This window comes from Temnothorax curvispinosus, unplaced genomic scaffold (genome assembly GCF_003070985.1).
Source record: "Temnothorax curvispinosus isolate PA1 unplaced genomic scaffold, ASM307098v1 QBEX01000258.1, whole genome shotgun sequence".
In the NCBI taxonomy this organism is placed as follows: domain Eukaryota; kingdom Metazoa; phylum Arthropoda; class Insecta; order Hymenoptera; family Formicidae; genus Temnothorax; species Temnothorax curvispinosus.
Window position 1 is genome coordinate 508,790 of NW_020210038.1, and position 18,591 is coordinate 527,380.

Consider the following 18,591-nt stretch of genomic DNA (forward strand, 5'->3'; position numbering starts at 1 on the left):
AACATTGTAGTTAGAATCATATATCAACGTCAGGATATAATTGTACGCGATAAAACAGTAAAATTTGTAATTCAAATATTCTGACGATTCACCGTTCTTGGATTCGTCGATAATAATTTGATAAGTGTTATCTGGCACCATCCTAAATGCCGAGAGGGTATCGCTTAAATTACTGTCGAGGATTTCCGAAAAGAATAAATATACCGATGAATACATTCATTGACGTTTATCTTTAGCCCCTGTAACGTCAGTCACTGTTCTCAGAGCTTCCACATTCCAGCATTCGTATTCGTTAACAAGGACTTACTGAAGAAAGCGTGCGTTATGCGCATTTCTTCGGGACTAGTTCATGCCTCTCTTCTTCTGCCGATGCACTTATATCTTTGTACTGAAACGTTTAAAAGCCATAAAATATATTAATATATTTATTTTTGTTGCGAACAATTGATAGTTATTTTTGAAAAAATAAGTCTTATTATAATTTGTAATTATGTAATTAAAATATAAATATAATTGAATTATTAATTATATAGCAATCAATCTATTGTAAGATTTAAAAAACGCATTCATCATTTATTTTTTGGAATAATTTTAATTGAATAGCTAACTTGTCACTCCGTGTCGTAATTTTTCGTCAATCATGATTAAATAATTTTTAAGATTTGATTGTGAAATTGATTGGCATAGATTGTCGAAGACGAGCTATTAAGGCCATGCCAATTAACGACTGACAATTCACGCGAAGCTATCTCCGTAGTTTATGGCATTGGAAAATTGGATTCTCCGGAATTACGTTAGCTCGTGATCGGTAATAGGTCGCTGTGGCATGATTGTTAGAGAGCGAAAGCCACCCATCACAAGTTTCAGACTGACTCTTCTCTGACATCCAAGGTGTCGGTTGCGAACGTTGGGGAATTGACACCTTGCGTTTCGTATGCGATCTGTGGTTCCGTTGTTAATTTGACCATCAGTCACGATCAAGGAATCAAGGAATTTTTTGTCGAGATTTTATTATACCAAGGAATGCTGCTGAAAAGATCCTTAATTATATTTATTTTTACCAACATGACTGATTTAATTGATTGATTACGCTGAAACTTGTTCCACGAGACGTAACGGATTAGATCATCTCTACTCTCAATCAATCCTGTCTTCAACTATGTCAATTAAGCTTACAATATGAAGAAGATTATCCAAGTGTAGTGTATATTGAAAATATAAATTAATTGATTACTGTAGTAAATAATATAGTAAATACATATTAATAATAGTAGTAGATACATATAAATAGAAATTGAGAATTTCTTTTTTTTTTATTTTAAGAGAGATATTCCGTGTTTTTCTTGATTAATACATATAATTGTTTTGTACATTATCTTTTCGAAAAAGATAAAAGTATTATAGGGCCTGCGTGATAATTGACGAGTAAACGGAGTAAAACAGGGTGTCCTATTAAGGAAGCTCTTTTATCTAAGTTTTTAATTAAAGAAAGCTCGACTTTGAATATTTGACGACAAGAAAATTTGTCATCAAAAACCAAGTCGCGAAGTGCGGAATTCTTTGCGTATTACTCGTTAATTACCGCCTAAGCCACCGTTATTCGAATGCAGCTTTGAATTGTTGGCAAGGTGTTAAAACTGGGCCAAAGTTGGGCCCAACAACTAGGTGAGATAATCTACGAAGAACAAATGCTCGGTTCGCAGAGTAGAATGGAATGTCCGATTTAGCGTAAACCGCAAAGTTCGTTAAGCCACGCGCATGTGCGTGAGTATAAGACATTAATGAACTTTCCGCACATTTATACTAAACAAAGTTTCCGACACATACTTGTCACGCGAGATCTCTGTACTGTTCTGAAAAATTCTTCGAAATTAGGACCATCGTGCAATGGACTTTACGGTGCAATGGTATATTATAATAATGCAAGCCATCAGATTTTATTGTAATACAGATTTGTATATATATTTTATTTAACATATTTTGCTAAATGTATATCTTACAGGTGGGCAATATCACATCACGTTCTCTTTATACACATTAGCATTTTCGCGACGCGTATCACACAGGAGTTGTTGAACGCGTCATGCGCGTTCATTAAAATATTTGACCGAGCGATTCTCTCACGAGAGCGACAGGCGCACTCGGAAAATGTGATCGTTCACAGGGCGGGCCACTCGAGATATTTCTAAATCTAAAGAAGTGTTCCCGGGTATATCTCTTTCTTTACCTTTTATTTTGTATTATCGTCTGGCGTTAGGCTGACACTTGCCACCGCGCCAGCTTGCCGACCTTTTAAACATACCGGTCGATGATACCGCCGCTCGAGTGGCTTAACTTTTCACGGAGTACGATGATGGAGTGTCAAGTATGCGTTATAAATCATAGCTAGTAAATTACGAGTGTCGATGAATTTCTACGCTAATTCTCCGTGATTACGATCGCTGATAAATGATTTATGCATTTAAGTCTAATTAATCTCACGTGATATGCGCTACTTTTTACGCCCTCCAATTTGACACGACGTAATGGCGAGCTCTTGAAATCAGTGCTCCAGTTATGCATATATAAGATCTCTATTATTATAGTTAACAGTGTTAGCTCGTACGCGTTTCGACATCTCGAGCTTAGTCGCAAAATACGAATCGTCCCGTGACGTCAGAGATGTTATTCAAAATTACTTATTCATGCTTCAATAACCGCGATTATGTTACAAAAATACATCATTAATTCATGAGAAACCCCGGGACTTGACGTTGACGTCCTTGCGGTCCCGGTCGTTGCGTCACGTCGGGTGACAAAACGGAAGGTCTCGAAGGATTGAGGATGCGTGTTCGACAACATTTGATTGAAACGAAATATTTAGCAGATCCAAATCTGATCTTATATTTCTTCGATCTTATATGATCTTCGTAATTCTATTTACGGCTCGATATAAGAGAGACAATTCCATCTTCAGTTCTACCTCGTATTACGGATTGCGTAAAGTTGGGCTTGGATTTTATTCACGCGGTCCATTGTCCGGATTTTTGTGCCTCGCATGCCAACCGATCGAGCAGCTTGCCAAGCCGGCCGACCTTCCCTCCACTCGCTCGCTCGCTCGCTCGCGCCTACCTATCTACCTGTCTACCTGCTTGACCTCATCCAACTTGACCTGATCCGGTTGCCTGCGACTTTGGTTTCGTTATACTGACCTCGACCATCCTTAAAGACCCATTTCCAGGCGGCGCGTTGCGTCATGACGCTCTCGCTGTCACGCTAGGAGTCGTATGCATAAACGTTACATCGCCGCGATACGGCAATGTAACCGCTATGCCTATATCAGTGCGACGAATTGCGAAATTCAATTGTCACGGTAATCTATATCGTTGCCGTGTCGATGACAATAGACGCGGCGACATGTACCGTACCGCCTATATGTATAGTATACATGCCTTGTCTATAGTAAACGCGCTATGTTTGTGCAGCGTGACATCGAGCGAGGCTGCAGCTCTTTGCATAAGTGTAGTGGCAATTATGATAATGGAATATGACACGAATTGTTGACAATTACGCTAATATTAACGAGGGATGTTTTATATTTACATTCGCTACTACGAATACAGGTGCATAATGCATTACGTGTAGCTCCTCATAACGCAGTAGTCGCCGAAAGAAATTCCACGTTTCTAATATTCCTGCTCTTTTTGTGTGTTCGCAGACGAACGAGACGCTATACAGAAGAAGACCTTCACGAAGTGGGTGAACAAGCATTTGAAAAAGGTGAGACTGCTTCTCGGATTCTCTCGCGTTAGTTTTATTGTCCCGCGGCGTTTTTCTTCATTCACGCGCGAATCTCGTTACTCACGCCATCGTCTTAATTAGCCCGGCCGGCACCGATACATGCGAAGTATATTCCTCTATTGGCGAAATGCGAATAAGCGGAGGAATCTAGGATGAATACAGGAGACATTTCAAGACGATTATGATTTTCGTATAAAAAATTGCAATATTTAGTAATTTGTAGCAAGTATTTGGAAACGAGAAAGTCGACGTACCTTTTCTCAGTAGAGGGTGTTCCAGATCAATATTTCCTTTCAGAATCCGTATAATTAAGGGAGAATAAAGAGCGTTCCGGCTATGTACGTATAGCGACTCAGATTAGCAGACACCCCAGACCAGTTACGGATTTGGGTGTTATTTAGGTGTGGCCTTTTACCTTGGTCTTATCGTTATAACTTCCACGTTCCATTCTTTCGGTAAACAAGTCTCAAATTTGCGCGTGATGACGCATAATGGTGTGTTTTACCTATTCGCCAGTTCTTCGTTTCTATGCCCGTGTAACTCCGTAAATTGCTCACGGAGGCGGATTGTCATTTCACGCACAAAGCAGTAAATTGTCCTGTGCCGAAGGATTTACGATTCGCGTAAATCGCTATCTGTAGAAGAAGGTACGGCGTGAGAGAAAATTTATTTCTATTCGGATTATTTTTACTCAATCGGGGAAGACAAATTTATACTCGTCGTCGAGTACTCTGCGAAGCACATAAATCTGCGAAATTGCGCGAAAGACAGCAAGCGCGTAACGCTAGCGAGTATACGCTAGCTGTTGATTCAAAACGATCGTCGACGAACAATGGCCAGGGGGCATCGCGAAAGCGTTAAATCGCGCTGGAAGTAGGAAACACGTTAGTAGCGCGGCAATCGAGGTTTGCGTCGCAAATAATATGCAATAGAGGACGACGCACGGCGCGAGTTCCGTGGAACGGCCTCACGTGGGGCCCGACGCGCGACGTCCCGTTTCGTCCCCCTCCGAACTTTCGAAAGGATCGAAGCCCAGGCTCGTCGTCGTCGCGCCTTCTCGCGCGCTCTTCCCCGCTTTTAACGCCGTAACAAGTAGGCGGTTCTCGTGTGTGCGCGCGAATCGCCGCGTAAAAATAAGCAAACTCTCGTTGCGCAATTACGGTCCCGATATCGCGCGGCCCTCGTGTTGCGTATGTGGCACGCACGTGGGTCGAAAGTACCTTGTCGCTCGCGCGAGGAACGTATACGACTATAGAAGGCAGCGGGGCCCCCGGAGCCGTGACATGTGGGCGACGCGATCGGAGAAAAATCGTGAGCGACGAATCGATGACACGACCCAGGACCGTTTGCGGTTCCCAAAACGATCGGCCGAAATCTCACCGGCGTGTTCCGCTGCGCCATGTACCGCGCGGAAGAAAAATGTGACGCAAACACGTGGGTCTGTTTTCCTGCCTGTCGTTCTCGCGAAGCAAAGATATCCGCGAGTCGCGTTGTCAGCCGATAAAGATTATCGTTAAGTGGCGAAAGCCAGATACCAATCGCGGATGACAAAAATATCGATGAACTTTGATTCTCGGCACGCTACCGCGGACGCTGCGTTGTAACTATGTCCGGGATAAGAACGCGGTCAAACGTTTCTCGATAAGGGACCGTCCGTCCGTCCGTCCGTCGCGCCGCGTTGCACGTCTTCGCGAGCGTGAGTAACCGCGAGCTATGCCATACGGCTGGAAGAAATTCTCCGCCATAAGGGACTGCATTTGACAGGCATTGCAGTCGGGATTTTGCGGGGAATATTTGCATACCTCGCGAACAATGCTGAGAAACGTTAACCCGTGAACATTTCGCGCTTTCGGCGATGCGCCGAGGTAGGATCATTTTCCCACGAGGTGATAAAATATGTATGAAGTGTCTTATTATCGCGTAAATTCCGTTCCGTGTCAGCCGTACTTATGAATCATTGTTTAAATGCAAGGTTCTTGCTAAATGTTTTCTAGATCGATCGTTGCAGATAAAATCGATATAAAAGACACCGTTATATAAAGAATTACATTGATCGCCACGTTGCAAGTTTACTGATAAGATTCAATAATATAGCTTAACGGTAAACATTTTGTTGACTGAATTCTTGAAATAATTAGTAAGCGGATTATTTTTAATTGTTCATTTATATAAGCGGGATTATATTAATCAGATTACGCAAAATGCTGTCGTAATTCTTGTTATTTCTTTTGGGATTTTTTATCATACGAACGGTAGGAAGTAAGATAATCACATTTTTGACACCGACTTATCAAGCCTTCCGAATTTTTAGATCACCGAGATTCAATGTTGCAATTAAAATGATACTGCTTAATTATATCGAGAAAGAGATGTGTTCGCACATATTTTCGCCATCCGGACGAAACAGTTTGTGCAGCTACGTATATGCATAAATATTCAATTAACTCGTCAATTACACTTAAGTGAGAGAAAATCATGACACGGAGAAACCGTGCCCGCTGCTTTCGTTCGGCGGTATGCACCGCGCGTATGTCAGTCAGGACTTAATACAGACAATGATTCATCCGTCACGGTGGAGCCGCACCGAGTCGACTCGAGTTGAAGTTGAGTCCAGTCGAGCCACGTCGAGCCGCGACTGCCGCGAGGCAGACCGGGTCGCCGGCTCCGGGAATGGTTCGAATCACGGCCGTATACGGGTGGAGTTGTCCCGTCGACGTATAATTATCGTAAGCTGGCATCGTTCTGTCGTGCCGTTTCCTGCCCACCGTTTCTCATTCCTCGCCTCATTTTCGCTGCGGCGCTTCTTTCGTCGGTCGAAGATAAAACGGGATAATCTCTGCGTAAAGTTTGCAGCCCATTTTCAGAATTCCGATATTTGTCCCAAAGGTTTCGGAATATTTGATGAGTTTTGAAGACAAAGAGTTTCGGCGGTTAGATGTAACAAGTAGGCATTTGTTAAAGACTGCTTTAGGTTTTTTGTTACATTAAATTGGTCGCAACTTTCTGACAATAGGCAGAATCGATTTGAATTCTATTATTTTTCGATGGAACGCTTGAGGCATTATCTCCAAAACTCTTCAAAAAGCATCAGGTTTTTAGAAGAAAAATTGTCAGCCACGAAGACTTGAAAAAATTGTTTTTACCTCAGAAACGAAAAAAATCGCCTAAATTTTTTCATTTCTGGTTTATTGGTTTGAATATTAACAATTCGTGAAAAGTTATTCGGAATTTCAAAGGAGACTTTCGCGAAAAATTGTTCGCTTGTGTAAAAATATAAAAAAAAAATAATATCTTAGATCTATAAAGCGTTTGTTGCGTTTTCTGTCAACAAATTTGGAAATGATCTTTTCTCAGCTGAAATTGACAATCAAGGGAGATTGTCTCAATGAAGAAAAAAGCAAACGTCTTGTATTCTCATTGAAACGTGTCGCGATCTCGTTGAATGTAAGTATTATTGAAGTATAATACTTGCGACATGAAGCGCGGCTCCGTGTGAATGGCGTTTTAATGATCGCGGCCTTCCACGTTGGCTCGTGTATCACGTGCACCTTTGTAACTCGACATAACGTTCTATTGTTGATACGTGCGATCGGGTGCGGGCGGCCTCTCTCAGTGCAACGAATACGACAGGGTCAAGGTATCGCAAACTTACGCGTTCGCCAATTGTTTTACTCCGCTTTAGCTCCGCCTTTGCGACACGCAAGTGCAGCTGAAACATTTTTGCACAGCAATACCTTCATCAATATTTATGTACTTTCGCTAAGTGTTCAAGCTATTGGCGCCCCGATGTATTTAGATTGACTGAAAAAATCTATAGTTGAAGAAACATTTTAGTGGTTTCGAGAGATCCTGCGGAGTTTGGGAAGCCCGGATTCATTGGCATCTCGAAACCTCGAAATGGCCAATTTCGCGACATAGGGGGTACCATGAAAATAACGACGATATTTACACGTTGCGCGATTACCGGTTACCAGTATCGACCCACGGTTGGTCGGTTTCGCGCGCCCACGTTTGGTCTTGCGAGCCTGACCTTATTCGGAAACCCTCTTCGAGAGTGCCGTTCCCGATTTACCACCTCCCGCCCGGTGGTAGAGGTGGGGCTGTAGGGCAGGTGAAGCAGCGTTTAACTTCTTTGGGGCGCCGCCGCGCCGCGACGTCCGGAGCACGGAACGAGCCTAAAGAGAGGGTGCGTCGAAAAGGGGGAGAAAGGAGCTCTTTACAGCTGTTTTTAGATTTCGTTCGCCACGATTGTGTTATGCTTTTGATTCACGGTACAAATCCGCGGCGCTTATGTAACGCAATACGTCGGTACCGCTGGCCTTTTTGTATTTTTTACTGCCCATTGTATTACGTTTCAATAATAGAATCTTTAAATTGAAAATTTCTGAACGTTAAAATTTGTTATTACTCATAAAATCAAGTAATTCTATGCTTTGGTTAATGAATAAGTGTAAAAAAGGCAGAATCTTACAAGCGTCATAATACTTATTCAATTATCTAACTGTTCTAGTCTATAATTATTTTTAAATTGAATAGTAAATGAGCGCTTACATCTTTGTGGATTTGTCGATTTGTACATTTTACTTTTTTTCCGAAAAATTATATTCTGAGGGCTACTTTCTCTCGAGGAACAAAATCTTTAACTGTTTTTCAGTTATTTTCTACTGTATTCTGGTCAAAACGCAGCAAGTTGTGCGAATCGTTCTAGATAGCAATTTTGTTGCGCTGCAGGACTTTGTACTGTGTTCGCGGAATCACGTATACCGGAAGTGGACGATCTGCGCAAACCGAGGCCAGAGTGGTGAACGTAGTCCAACAATCTGCAATAACGAAGCCGATAAAACTTTTCGCAAAATCTATCATTTGAAGAAATATTAATTCAAATGAATGTACGATCCATATTCCTATCGTAACAATAATTATGATAATCACACGTTACCATCAATGATAAGACCAAGAGTGAATCGCTGTACCCAACGCACCGTGTCCTCCCACGCGATTGAATTAATTATACGTAAATCATTACTGCAATTACATCGATTTTTTGCTTTTTTGTGTTTTTCGCAGCACTGGAAATACGTCAAGGTATGTATTATTACTCCTTTTAGGATATTGGAGAATAAAGATGCATCTATCAGTGCATCGCGACATTGACTTAAAACTCTGAATTTTTATGAAACATTAGTGCTGGTCTACAATCTTGCTAAAGGGTATTTAAGCTCTAAGCCGTAAGAAATTGACCAATCACAATCGAGTATTCTCACATTCCATTGTGATTGTTCAATTTCTCACAGCTTAGAGCTTAAATATCCTTTAAAGCAAGGTTGTAGACCAGCACTTACGTTCAGTTAGAATAAACGTTATGCGAATGACATTAATTGTTCTGGTTATAAACGACGAATTTGAAATAATGAGGATTGTTACCGCAACAATAATAGCGGCGATGTGTCAAGTCCTCATGTGCGGTTGTTACCCGCAACGACTCGCGCATTTTTCCTAAAGGCTTTTCGTAACGCACATATAAAGATATAAATTACGAACGCAGTTCGCAACGGCTAGGATAATTACTTTCATTACCGTTGTAAAAACATTCATACCGTTACGTGTCCCATCTGTTATTCTTATTCTCCCCGTGCCTCTAATGCTTCTATGACAAAGTGGCGTTCATGCCGAAACGGCACGTCAGGAATTACAGAGTCGCGTCACGCGACAGAACAAGACGTACCGGCAGTAATGTTCTCTCGCCTTGCCCTTTACCGCATATCCGACCCTTCACTCGTGTGACTTCAGAAATGCGAGGGATTTCGACTGTCTTGCCGCATGAAGTGACTAATCACACTCAATGTGACGAGACGCTCGCAATCAATCATGCGAGGCAATTGAGCATTAATTACGAAGCAACGGGAGCCAATTTAAGCATTAGAAGATATTTTAAGTGCATAAAGATATTATAGCGAGACTATAATAGTTCTTTTAATATATTTTACATTATCTTATTCTTTTTTTAAATTACTATATAAATCAAATGTAAATCTTTTATTATATATTGCGGATTTATTACACGAGGCGTAATTTCTGATAGGCCTGGCAAAGTTCGGGAACGCATTTTACTGGTTAAGATGAAAGAAGTTTGTGCGGAAATACTTCCAGTTGTAGAACCTTAAAACTGTCGAAGTTGGTTGTTTATTATTTCTAAGTAAACGGAGTTTGCCAACAGTTGGCGAACGGTTGCCCGTCATGGTTTGTTATTACGCGGCTTAATAGAAAGAGTATATGGATTGCAACGTAATTTTTACAGATTATTATTAACAAATTAATTTAACACAGGTAGGAAACGTTTGCGAACTACGTTCGGAAGAATTTGTTTCAATTCAGTTAATAAAACGTGAAAAGAAATACGAATAGTTGATATTATATATGGTACTTAATAATTATATAATAATTAAGTATTTATGTAAGTGATTTCGTTAAGTTTCTACGACGTGTTAAAATTAAAAAATATATATACTGGAGTATATTGGAGCATACTGACTTTCTTCTTTGGGATTTTAAAGCCACCGCTTGATTGCCATTTTTATAACGTATTTTTATGGTGCCACGCATTGCGACGTTTACGGTCGAATCATGTCAATGTTTGTTTTTACGACACGTATGATATAATCGTTGACTTTTTCGATAAACGGGTGTACCGCTATTAATCCCATTCACACGCGATAGAAAGGAACGGGTGTGTCGCAATGTGTCGTAAAATGGAACGCATCGAAATCATCTTTTAAGACGCGTAGACGCGACTTGTTGCAATTAGTCACGGTTACGAAAGGCGGATGGGAGGCGGATCACAAGCTGTTCTGTCAATCGCTTGACATTTACTCACCTGGCTGTGCAGGACACGCGACGCACGCAAGAGTGCATGCGTGTGCGACGCACGCGAGTGCACACGCTCGCGCGTAGGGGCGGATAATTCCTATTTTATAAATAAGACATACACAAGTCCGTGTAGAAATTCTAATAAAATTCGATTATGTTGACTGTGAAAATATTTCAAGAGTTTAGAGTAACTTAAACTTCACGAGGATATTTTTAATCAGAAATATATTTGACACGGAAATAACGAATTTAAAAAAGGCGGCACGCGTTCTTTTTAATATCGTACTTTTTACAACTGTTATCTTTGTCAACCCCGAAAAAAATCATTATCCGCCCGTACCCGCGCGAGCTCTTCTTACTAATCCACGGTGACGGTTCTCATCGCTATCTTTTTCAGACTTACACGTGCCTACACGTGTGCGTCCTTGTGAACAACCAACCATGCTGTTCCCCCACCGTAAGTTCATAGCTCTCATTCGTTATCGGCCGCGAAAACACGCATGATTTATCGTTTTGTTGACACTGTAGATCCCTCAGCTGCCACAATGTTACGAATTTAAGCAATTATGTAAAACCAGCGAAGAATGCGGTAAATCGCGCCCATTCGACCGGTCCCTCGAGGAGATCTCCCCTTGTAACGAGTGCTCTTCCATGTTATTAACGCGTCATTGTCTGACTAACACCTGCACAAGATGATGACGTATTCGCAATGCATGCTCGAGTTGACCATTGGTCGACCGATATGGTAACGAATGCGCCGAGCTTAATGTGTGTTTTTAAAACCGGTCTGTAAATTAGCATGCGTTTACTCGCCTCGCGTAATCGGATTCGGATGTCTGCGGTCGGGGAAACAACGATTTCAGACATCTCGATGATTTTACATCGTTCCCGTTTAATTACCGCCGCCCTTACTTTCTTGCTCCATATACGAATCGGATCGTGTATATCGCTTATTTGCTGCCACAATGACATAACGCAGAAAATAAAAATTTTTCAAAAAAAAAAAAAAAAAATAAGTTTGAATGTTTTGAATCATTAAAATTTTTAATATTAGATATTAGAAGAGGATATTTTTAAAAGCGATTTTGATGCAATAACTGATTGTAGAGGAACATAAATATCTAGCTATATATTAGCTCTTTATTCGTTGTATTGAATTTTCACCCTTCTTTTGCAAACAGTTCGAAAATGACGATTTTTGAGTTATGTCATTGTTGCAGCAAATGAGCGATGTGCATCAGTATCGTAGAAAGAAATATTCGAGTACAATCCGCGAGTGTCTAACATTTTTATTACGTCATGCGCAAACAGCAGCTGTAATTCTGCCGACGATACCTGTACACATTTGACTCATATGCTACTTTATCCTACGCTTTCGCTGTTTACATTGTGCGTGTGTAACTCTCGACATTCCTGCAGTTTTTTTTTCCATTTTCTATTCACGGTAATCGCTTGAGTACGTCGCCGATGGACTATACCCTTACGCATTCTTATTTTTCTACTTGGTTCTCCGTTTTTTTCTCTCTCTCTACGTCAGTCGTTTTGATGTATTTTTTTTTGCGCCGCCAGATGTGTACTCCGATGTGAAAAGCGGCAATTAACTTGCCCCTTTTGGAATTTGTTGCAGGCGAGCAGACATGTCGGGGACCTGTTCGAGGATCTACGCGACGGCCACAATCTCATCTCCTTGCTGGAAGTGCTCTCCGGCGAGGGCCTTGTGAGTACTTGCTTCTCTCGCGATGCTCTCGCAAAGCGATCTTTCTAAATTTACTTTTTACTATTATCTGAGAAAAGAAGATATTTAAATATGTCCGATTGAAGTCATGTATTTTCTCCTTAAAAGGTTAAATAGAGGTTTAATTTACCGTCGAGTTTTATCGCGGATCTGTTTTTTGCGTGGGTGCTTCGTAAATTCGAACTAGTTACTTCGTCGGGAACAAAGTCGATGGAACAAACATCGAGTCATTTAGTTCTAGGGCCTTTGGGTCTCTATACGACAATTGGATCAAGCTGCGATAATTGTCCCCGATCGAACGTAATTAACGATAAACCGTTCGCGTTTTCCAGCCGCGGGAGAAGGGCCGAATGCGCTTTCACATGCTGCAGAACGTGCAGATGGCCCTCGATTTTTTACGGTACAAGAAGATCAAGCTGGTCAACATCCGGGCGGAGGATATCGTGGACGGTAACCCGAAGCTCACCCTCGGCCTGATATGGACCATTATCTTGCACTTCCAGGTAAGTGGCGCAGCCATTTTGCGAGACGTGATGATAAGCGCGATCCTCCCGAGTTATAACGATCGCAATAACGATGAACCTTATAAATAAGCGTGGTTCGCCTTTCGAATCGACCAGGCGTCACGAAGTAACAACGCACGACACCCCACACGCGTTTATGTCGAATTTGCCAGTATAGCGTGCGAGTGTATAGCACTGCGGGACAACGGTGTCGTAAATTTATGCGCGCTCGGCTCGCAAGCATAACATGCTTGCGTTTTATGTCAGTTTGGTATTCAGGGAGTCCCGGAAGTCGTGTACTCCTTTTTGACCGCGGACCTTTCGGAGTCGACTTTTCCATAACGAGGAGTCACAGAACCATCATTGTCATGCTCGTCACATTCTTTCAGTTTCACGTATTATGTGTTTCGAGAAATTTTGTTGAAATCTACATGAAATTAGATAGGGGGGCAAGTTTTACATTTTTTTTTAAGTTCAAAGTTCAACTTTTGCTAAGACGATAATTGGTTTTCGACGTTTTCTGAATATTTTAAAAACAATTCCCGAGTTATTACTGTCTTGTTGAAATAATCGCCAGTTTCTTCCCAGCTTATTTTCTGGCATTTAGTATTTATAGCACGGTTTGTATAATGCAAATGAAGCGGCTGCAATGTCAGCACGATGGAAACACCGCCCATCACAATTTGCTGTAATGTGTCCATCGGATTATGCTATGCGCCAGTCAGCCATGAAGCTCGATAGAAAGTGAAATACACGCAGAACGTTCGAGAAATACATTTTCTCATAATTTCATCGAAGCGTCGAAAAATTCGGACCGTTTTTAAACAGTCTGGAATTGAATAACTTCAAATGTATCTACATTAGATGCATATCAGATTTTTGGTGAAGAGAAGTAAGAATTTCTTTCAAATGTTGAGTGATTTACTTTTTCTTTGAAATGATTTGATACATTATTCTCGCCCGTTGTGATTAACACTTACACGGCAATGGTCGGCGAATATTAGTTAGTCTGTTAAAATCGGCTGCACCGATACGCGATACGCTGTCGCGACATGGCTGGCGTCATGTCGAAAGTATTTTGCATTTGTGTACTCATGCGCGTACCGTTGGACTAACGGAATACGTTGATTCTACTGGGCGCGGCAGTACTTTCGTCGTGTTGGAAACGGCTACCCGGTCACTTGCCGTAGAACGGAATAATCGCTACGCCGAGCTTTTTCCTTAAAGTTTTCACCGGCTCGGTATTATTATTCCGCGCGTTTCGATTCGCAACACGTATAGAATATCCCAGGTCAGACGGGAAACGTCGGGAAAGTCGCATTTAGAGCTGTCTCTTTCGACGAGCGACAGCTCGAAATGGACTTTCATTGCGGCGCGCGAGGGTGCGGGTGCATTCCTCTAATTATGAAGATACGCGGGCAGAAACGCGGCGAATAATTCGTAGGATTAGTCATCGGTTTCCGAGATTCTCTTTTTAGCTGTCGTCGTCGGAGTGACGCGCCGGTTTCGTAATCGAGCCTTTCTTCCGCCCAATTTGCGTCGTCGCGTCGAGACGCGCACCGGTGTCCACTATAGCGAAACAAATCCTTCATGAAGGCGTTTTACGCCGCGCGCGCGGCGCAAAACGTTCCTCGGTCCATTGCACTTCGTATCTCGCCGGCCACTGGCCTGTGTCATAAAACTTGACAGGTTGACTATTAAGTGTCGATGAACTCGTGACGATTTCCCGCTTCTAACAACGTGATATTTATACGCGTCGAGCTTCCGCTTTGCAGTTTCTGTAATAGAAAAGTGTCTCCCACCTTCTCCCTTTAATCGCGACTTAGGGATTGCCGAGTTCCGTCGACGATGAGTGGTCCGTTGATTTCGTAACGTATAAGGTTGATGTTTAAGCGACGCGACGGCGACGCGATTAGCGTGCACGCTAATCAAAGCATCGCGCACACCGCGATAGGTCACATACCGCGATAGGCCGGTGCGTTGTGTCCCGCGCTATTTTTAGAGTCCGTATGTCTCGATGTAACGTTGTGGTAGGTGCCGGTAACGAATGTACATATAGCTCGTACGGAATCACGTGCATTGCCAAAGAAAAGCGAAAGCGAGGACGGCCGCCGCGGCCGGCTCGCCTCGCGCAGAGGCAGAGACCGGTCGAGAGTTCCACACGGCACGAAATCTGTTCTATCTAAAAGGACAGGGACACCTCGCGCGCGCACGTTATCATTTAGTATAAAGGGTGTAATTTACTTTCATTGAAGTCTAGAAACCGTCTCTTCGTCGCGCCGTCTTACACTCGAAAGTTTCGATTTTTGCACTCGTATCTCGATCATTCGCGATTTTACTGACGACCGTATTTATAGTCACGTTTCTGCGAAGAATTCAACTGAAACCAACCTTGAGATGTGATACGGTTTAATAAAGACATCTTGGAAGTCAATTTGATATTTGTTACATCATATTTGCAACTGCGATTTCATTGAGAAATTCAGAGAGGTTTTTTATTTACCACAGTCTGAGCTTTGTTCTTGTGGTTTAATAATTGATTCTCAAGAGAAGCTCATGTATGTACGTACCAATACTTTTTTTATTTTTGTAACATTTTTCCGGAGATTCAAGAAGAGAACGATTATTTACGTAAGAAACATTGAGTGGAAATCTAAAAGAGTTTTAAAGTATTAAAATTATTTAACACGAAGAAAACTATTCTTCAAATCATAGATTTCATATTTTTGTTAAATTGAGTAATTAATAATAAACTCAAATTATTATTTAAAAAAGAAATAATTTATGTTTAATTTGTAATAATTAAAATTTTGATATTAATAATGTACATTTATTATATACAATATGTCAGTCAAATTCTCTCGTCAGTTAAAAATAAAATTCAAGTAACAGTATTTTTATTCCAAAACGTTCTCAATCGAACGGACTTAATTATTATTAGATGAAGGTAATTACTCGACAAAACGAAGTGCAGAATGTGCAATAACAAACCATTTATTAAAATACAAAGAATATTCAATGTAATTTTATTTTATGAAATTAAATTTTATTAAATATTTCGAGATAATTCAACAATTCTGTGGCCTATATGTGTTCGTTATTGCAGCGCTGTTTTTATGCAAGGTCGTTGCGTTATCATTCGTTCAGTGAGACTCGACTAGCCATCAGGTATAGTATCGCGAATTACTTCGCGTGCCGTGTTCTAATTTACTTAATAAAATGAAACATGCCAGTAAATATTAGCTTATTTATTCTTATACTTTTGAATATATACTTTAAAGCCAGTTTTATTCTAATTTTTCATAGCTTGGTTAATCGTATTGGTTAATCGTATTTAATAACTTAACTTTATATAATTATTGAAACATATTCCTTTTGATATCCTTCGTTATAAATTCATTTTATAACGTGAGATCTGATAATTCATTGTTATACGTATAATATTGTGCAGTATTCCACAAAACTTGTAAAATTTTTTTATGACTTCAAGCTTTGCACCCCGCTTTTTAGAATTAACCGAGCATTTTTAATTGTAAGTTTCCAATCAAAATGTGAGTATTTATAGATCGTCCATGTCCCACGATATAAAACTTTATTTTTAGTATTCCGCCTGATGCGCTTTTTTGATACGAAGTTCATGTAATATCTATGAAGCCTATACTGTAAGTATACAGGCTTCACGTTTCTTCTATCGTTATTGACGCGCACGACGAATGAAGATGTGCTGCGATTGACGTCGATTGTCCGTAACTCCTCGCGCGCGTGATATCGGCGAATCTCGAGACGCTCTCGCGACTCTCCGAGCGCGGCTTCTTGTATTCACTCATGAATATTTCTTTTCATCGGTCACGAATGCGCTGCGCTGCGCTGCCGTGTCGCCCCATCGGGTATGCATTTATGCCGGCGAGGGAGAGAAAAAGAGAGAGAGATCGTACGCGTTTCTTTTCGAATGATCGCAAAAAGCCGAGCGAAGGCGCGAACCGAGTAACCGAGTTACGCGATCGTATAAAGACTGCTAGTGTTTGCCCCCCTCTGTGGCGTCTGCCGAGCGCAGGAGGAAGATTATATAGAAATTCCAGATGGAAATTTAAATTGTAAGGAACGATCATTTGCATCTGCGATTCTTTACTTCTTTTTTACTCGTGGTCTTCTTTAGTTTATCTCCATAATTTTCTCACTCCTCATAGTCGGTAAAGTTGGAAGATACATAGTTTGAATGTTCCGCACAGAATTTTACAAGTAACATCCCGCGATATTGTTACTTTCGCGAACCTTTAAAAATATACTTTGGCTCCTTGATAATCAATGTGATTCATGACGAGTGTGAGAAGGAAATTTTGAAGAAAAGCACGCGAGAAAAATACATCGTGAGAGATAGGGAATTTTTAGTTTGCATTGTTAGCAGCGCCAGGCAAGATAGAGTCGTGCAGAATTAATTAAGTATAACGAATCGAACGTATACTTAATATTAAGTATAAAATTACTGTAGTCGCCTAGTCTAATAGTGAATTTTCTTCTTTTCTTTTGCGCCGCAGAGCTGGCGACGCAAGGTAAGTCGACCGCTTTACACCCCTTAAATGACCCTCACCCCGAGCGGGGGTGTAGATGACGTTTGGGAACCAAAGTGGTTACGCAAATGCAAAAAAAAAAATCTTATTGCAACTGCAGAATTGCATCTGCGTTAGTTTCTTCTTTACCGACGATACTTGCCGCGACGATCGCTTCGTTAAACACAGATGGCTCGTACAGGTAGTTACGCACAGGTAGTTAGAGTTTCTCAAGTAAGAGTTTGAATATCGCTTAGACAATTTTTGATTAATGCGCCATATATTTCAAACTAACTACGAAGAAATTTATATTATATTTTTAAAGCTTTATCATATGAATACATATGAATACATTATATTTATACATATAAAGTATAGAATTAAATTCACTTTTATATTAATAAACTCTGCATAGATACTAAACTGACTTAAACATTTTTAAAAAGTGCACTATGATCAGTCTGAAGAGTTGAACGGTGTCTAAACTCTTATTTGAAGAACTTTAGTTACACCTGAGGAATCGTAGCTCCCGCACGGATGGCTGATTCGCACAGTCATTTGCGCTTAGGGGACCCACGGTTCCAAACACAACACACGTACATTTACACGTTATACACACCCACGTGCATACGATTTTATAGCACGACAAACATTTGAGGAAAATTGTACCAAGGTGTATAATTATCTCAAGAACAATAAAGAAAATAAGGAAAATAATAAGAGTAAAAACAAGACTCGTGTTTGATATAGATGGAGCAAAATAGCGAGAGCTAAAGCTCATTTTTTATTTATACTCCTTAATTAAAAGGAATTGCATCGAGCGAATGAATGAGCGCTCAGTTTTCCACTTGGTTCCCACCTGAATGCCCACGCTCGATCATAACTACCTTGTTCATGAAAAATGAAAGTAAAATTCATTTACATACATTAAAAATATTCAAAGATTATTCATTTATCTGTTTTATTTAAAAATTTGTACAAAATCTTTTATCTGAATGTAATGTTTACTTAATTCTTTGGTAGTATTTGTTCGCGAGGAAAGAAAGTAAAATTTTCTTGGTTATTTACGTACGTATTTAGGATATTCAAATTACTCCGTTATCTCTGTTTTGTTTAAAAATTTACGCGAGTTATTTAGATTTTATCTTTTTTTTATTCA

General features: G+C 40.7%; 1 protein-coding gene across 28 annotated transcripts in view; it reads left to right on the forward strand.

The window, feature by feature from the left end:
- The window catches only part of LOC112468894 (microtubule-actin cross-linking factor 1), a 100,895-nt gene that overhangs the window by 23,462 nt on the left and 58,842 nt on the right, over window positions 1-18,591 (forward strand). For 18 of the 28 annotated variants that reach the window (XM_025038319.1, XM_025038301.1, XM_025038293.1 and 15 more), the window contains 5 exons: window positions 3,698-3,759; window positions 8,848-8,865; window positions 11,045-11,104; window positions 12,275-12,364; window positions 12,715-12,885. In XM_025038319.1, coding sequence (XP_024894087.1) covers window positions 3,698-3,759; window positions 8,848-8,865; window positions 11,045-11,104; window positions 12,275-12,364; window positions 12,715-12,885 — 401 coding nt within the window. The remainder of the gene's footprint in view (window positions 1-3,697; window positions 3,760-8,847; window positions 8,866-11,044; window positions 11,105-12,274; window positions 12,365-12,714; window positions 12,886-18,591) is intronic. The other 10 variants (XM_025038405.1, XM_025038418.1, XM_025011263.1 and 7 more) reach the window with 2 other exon arrangements.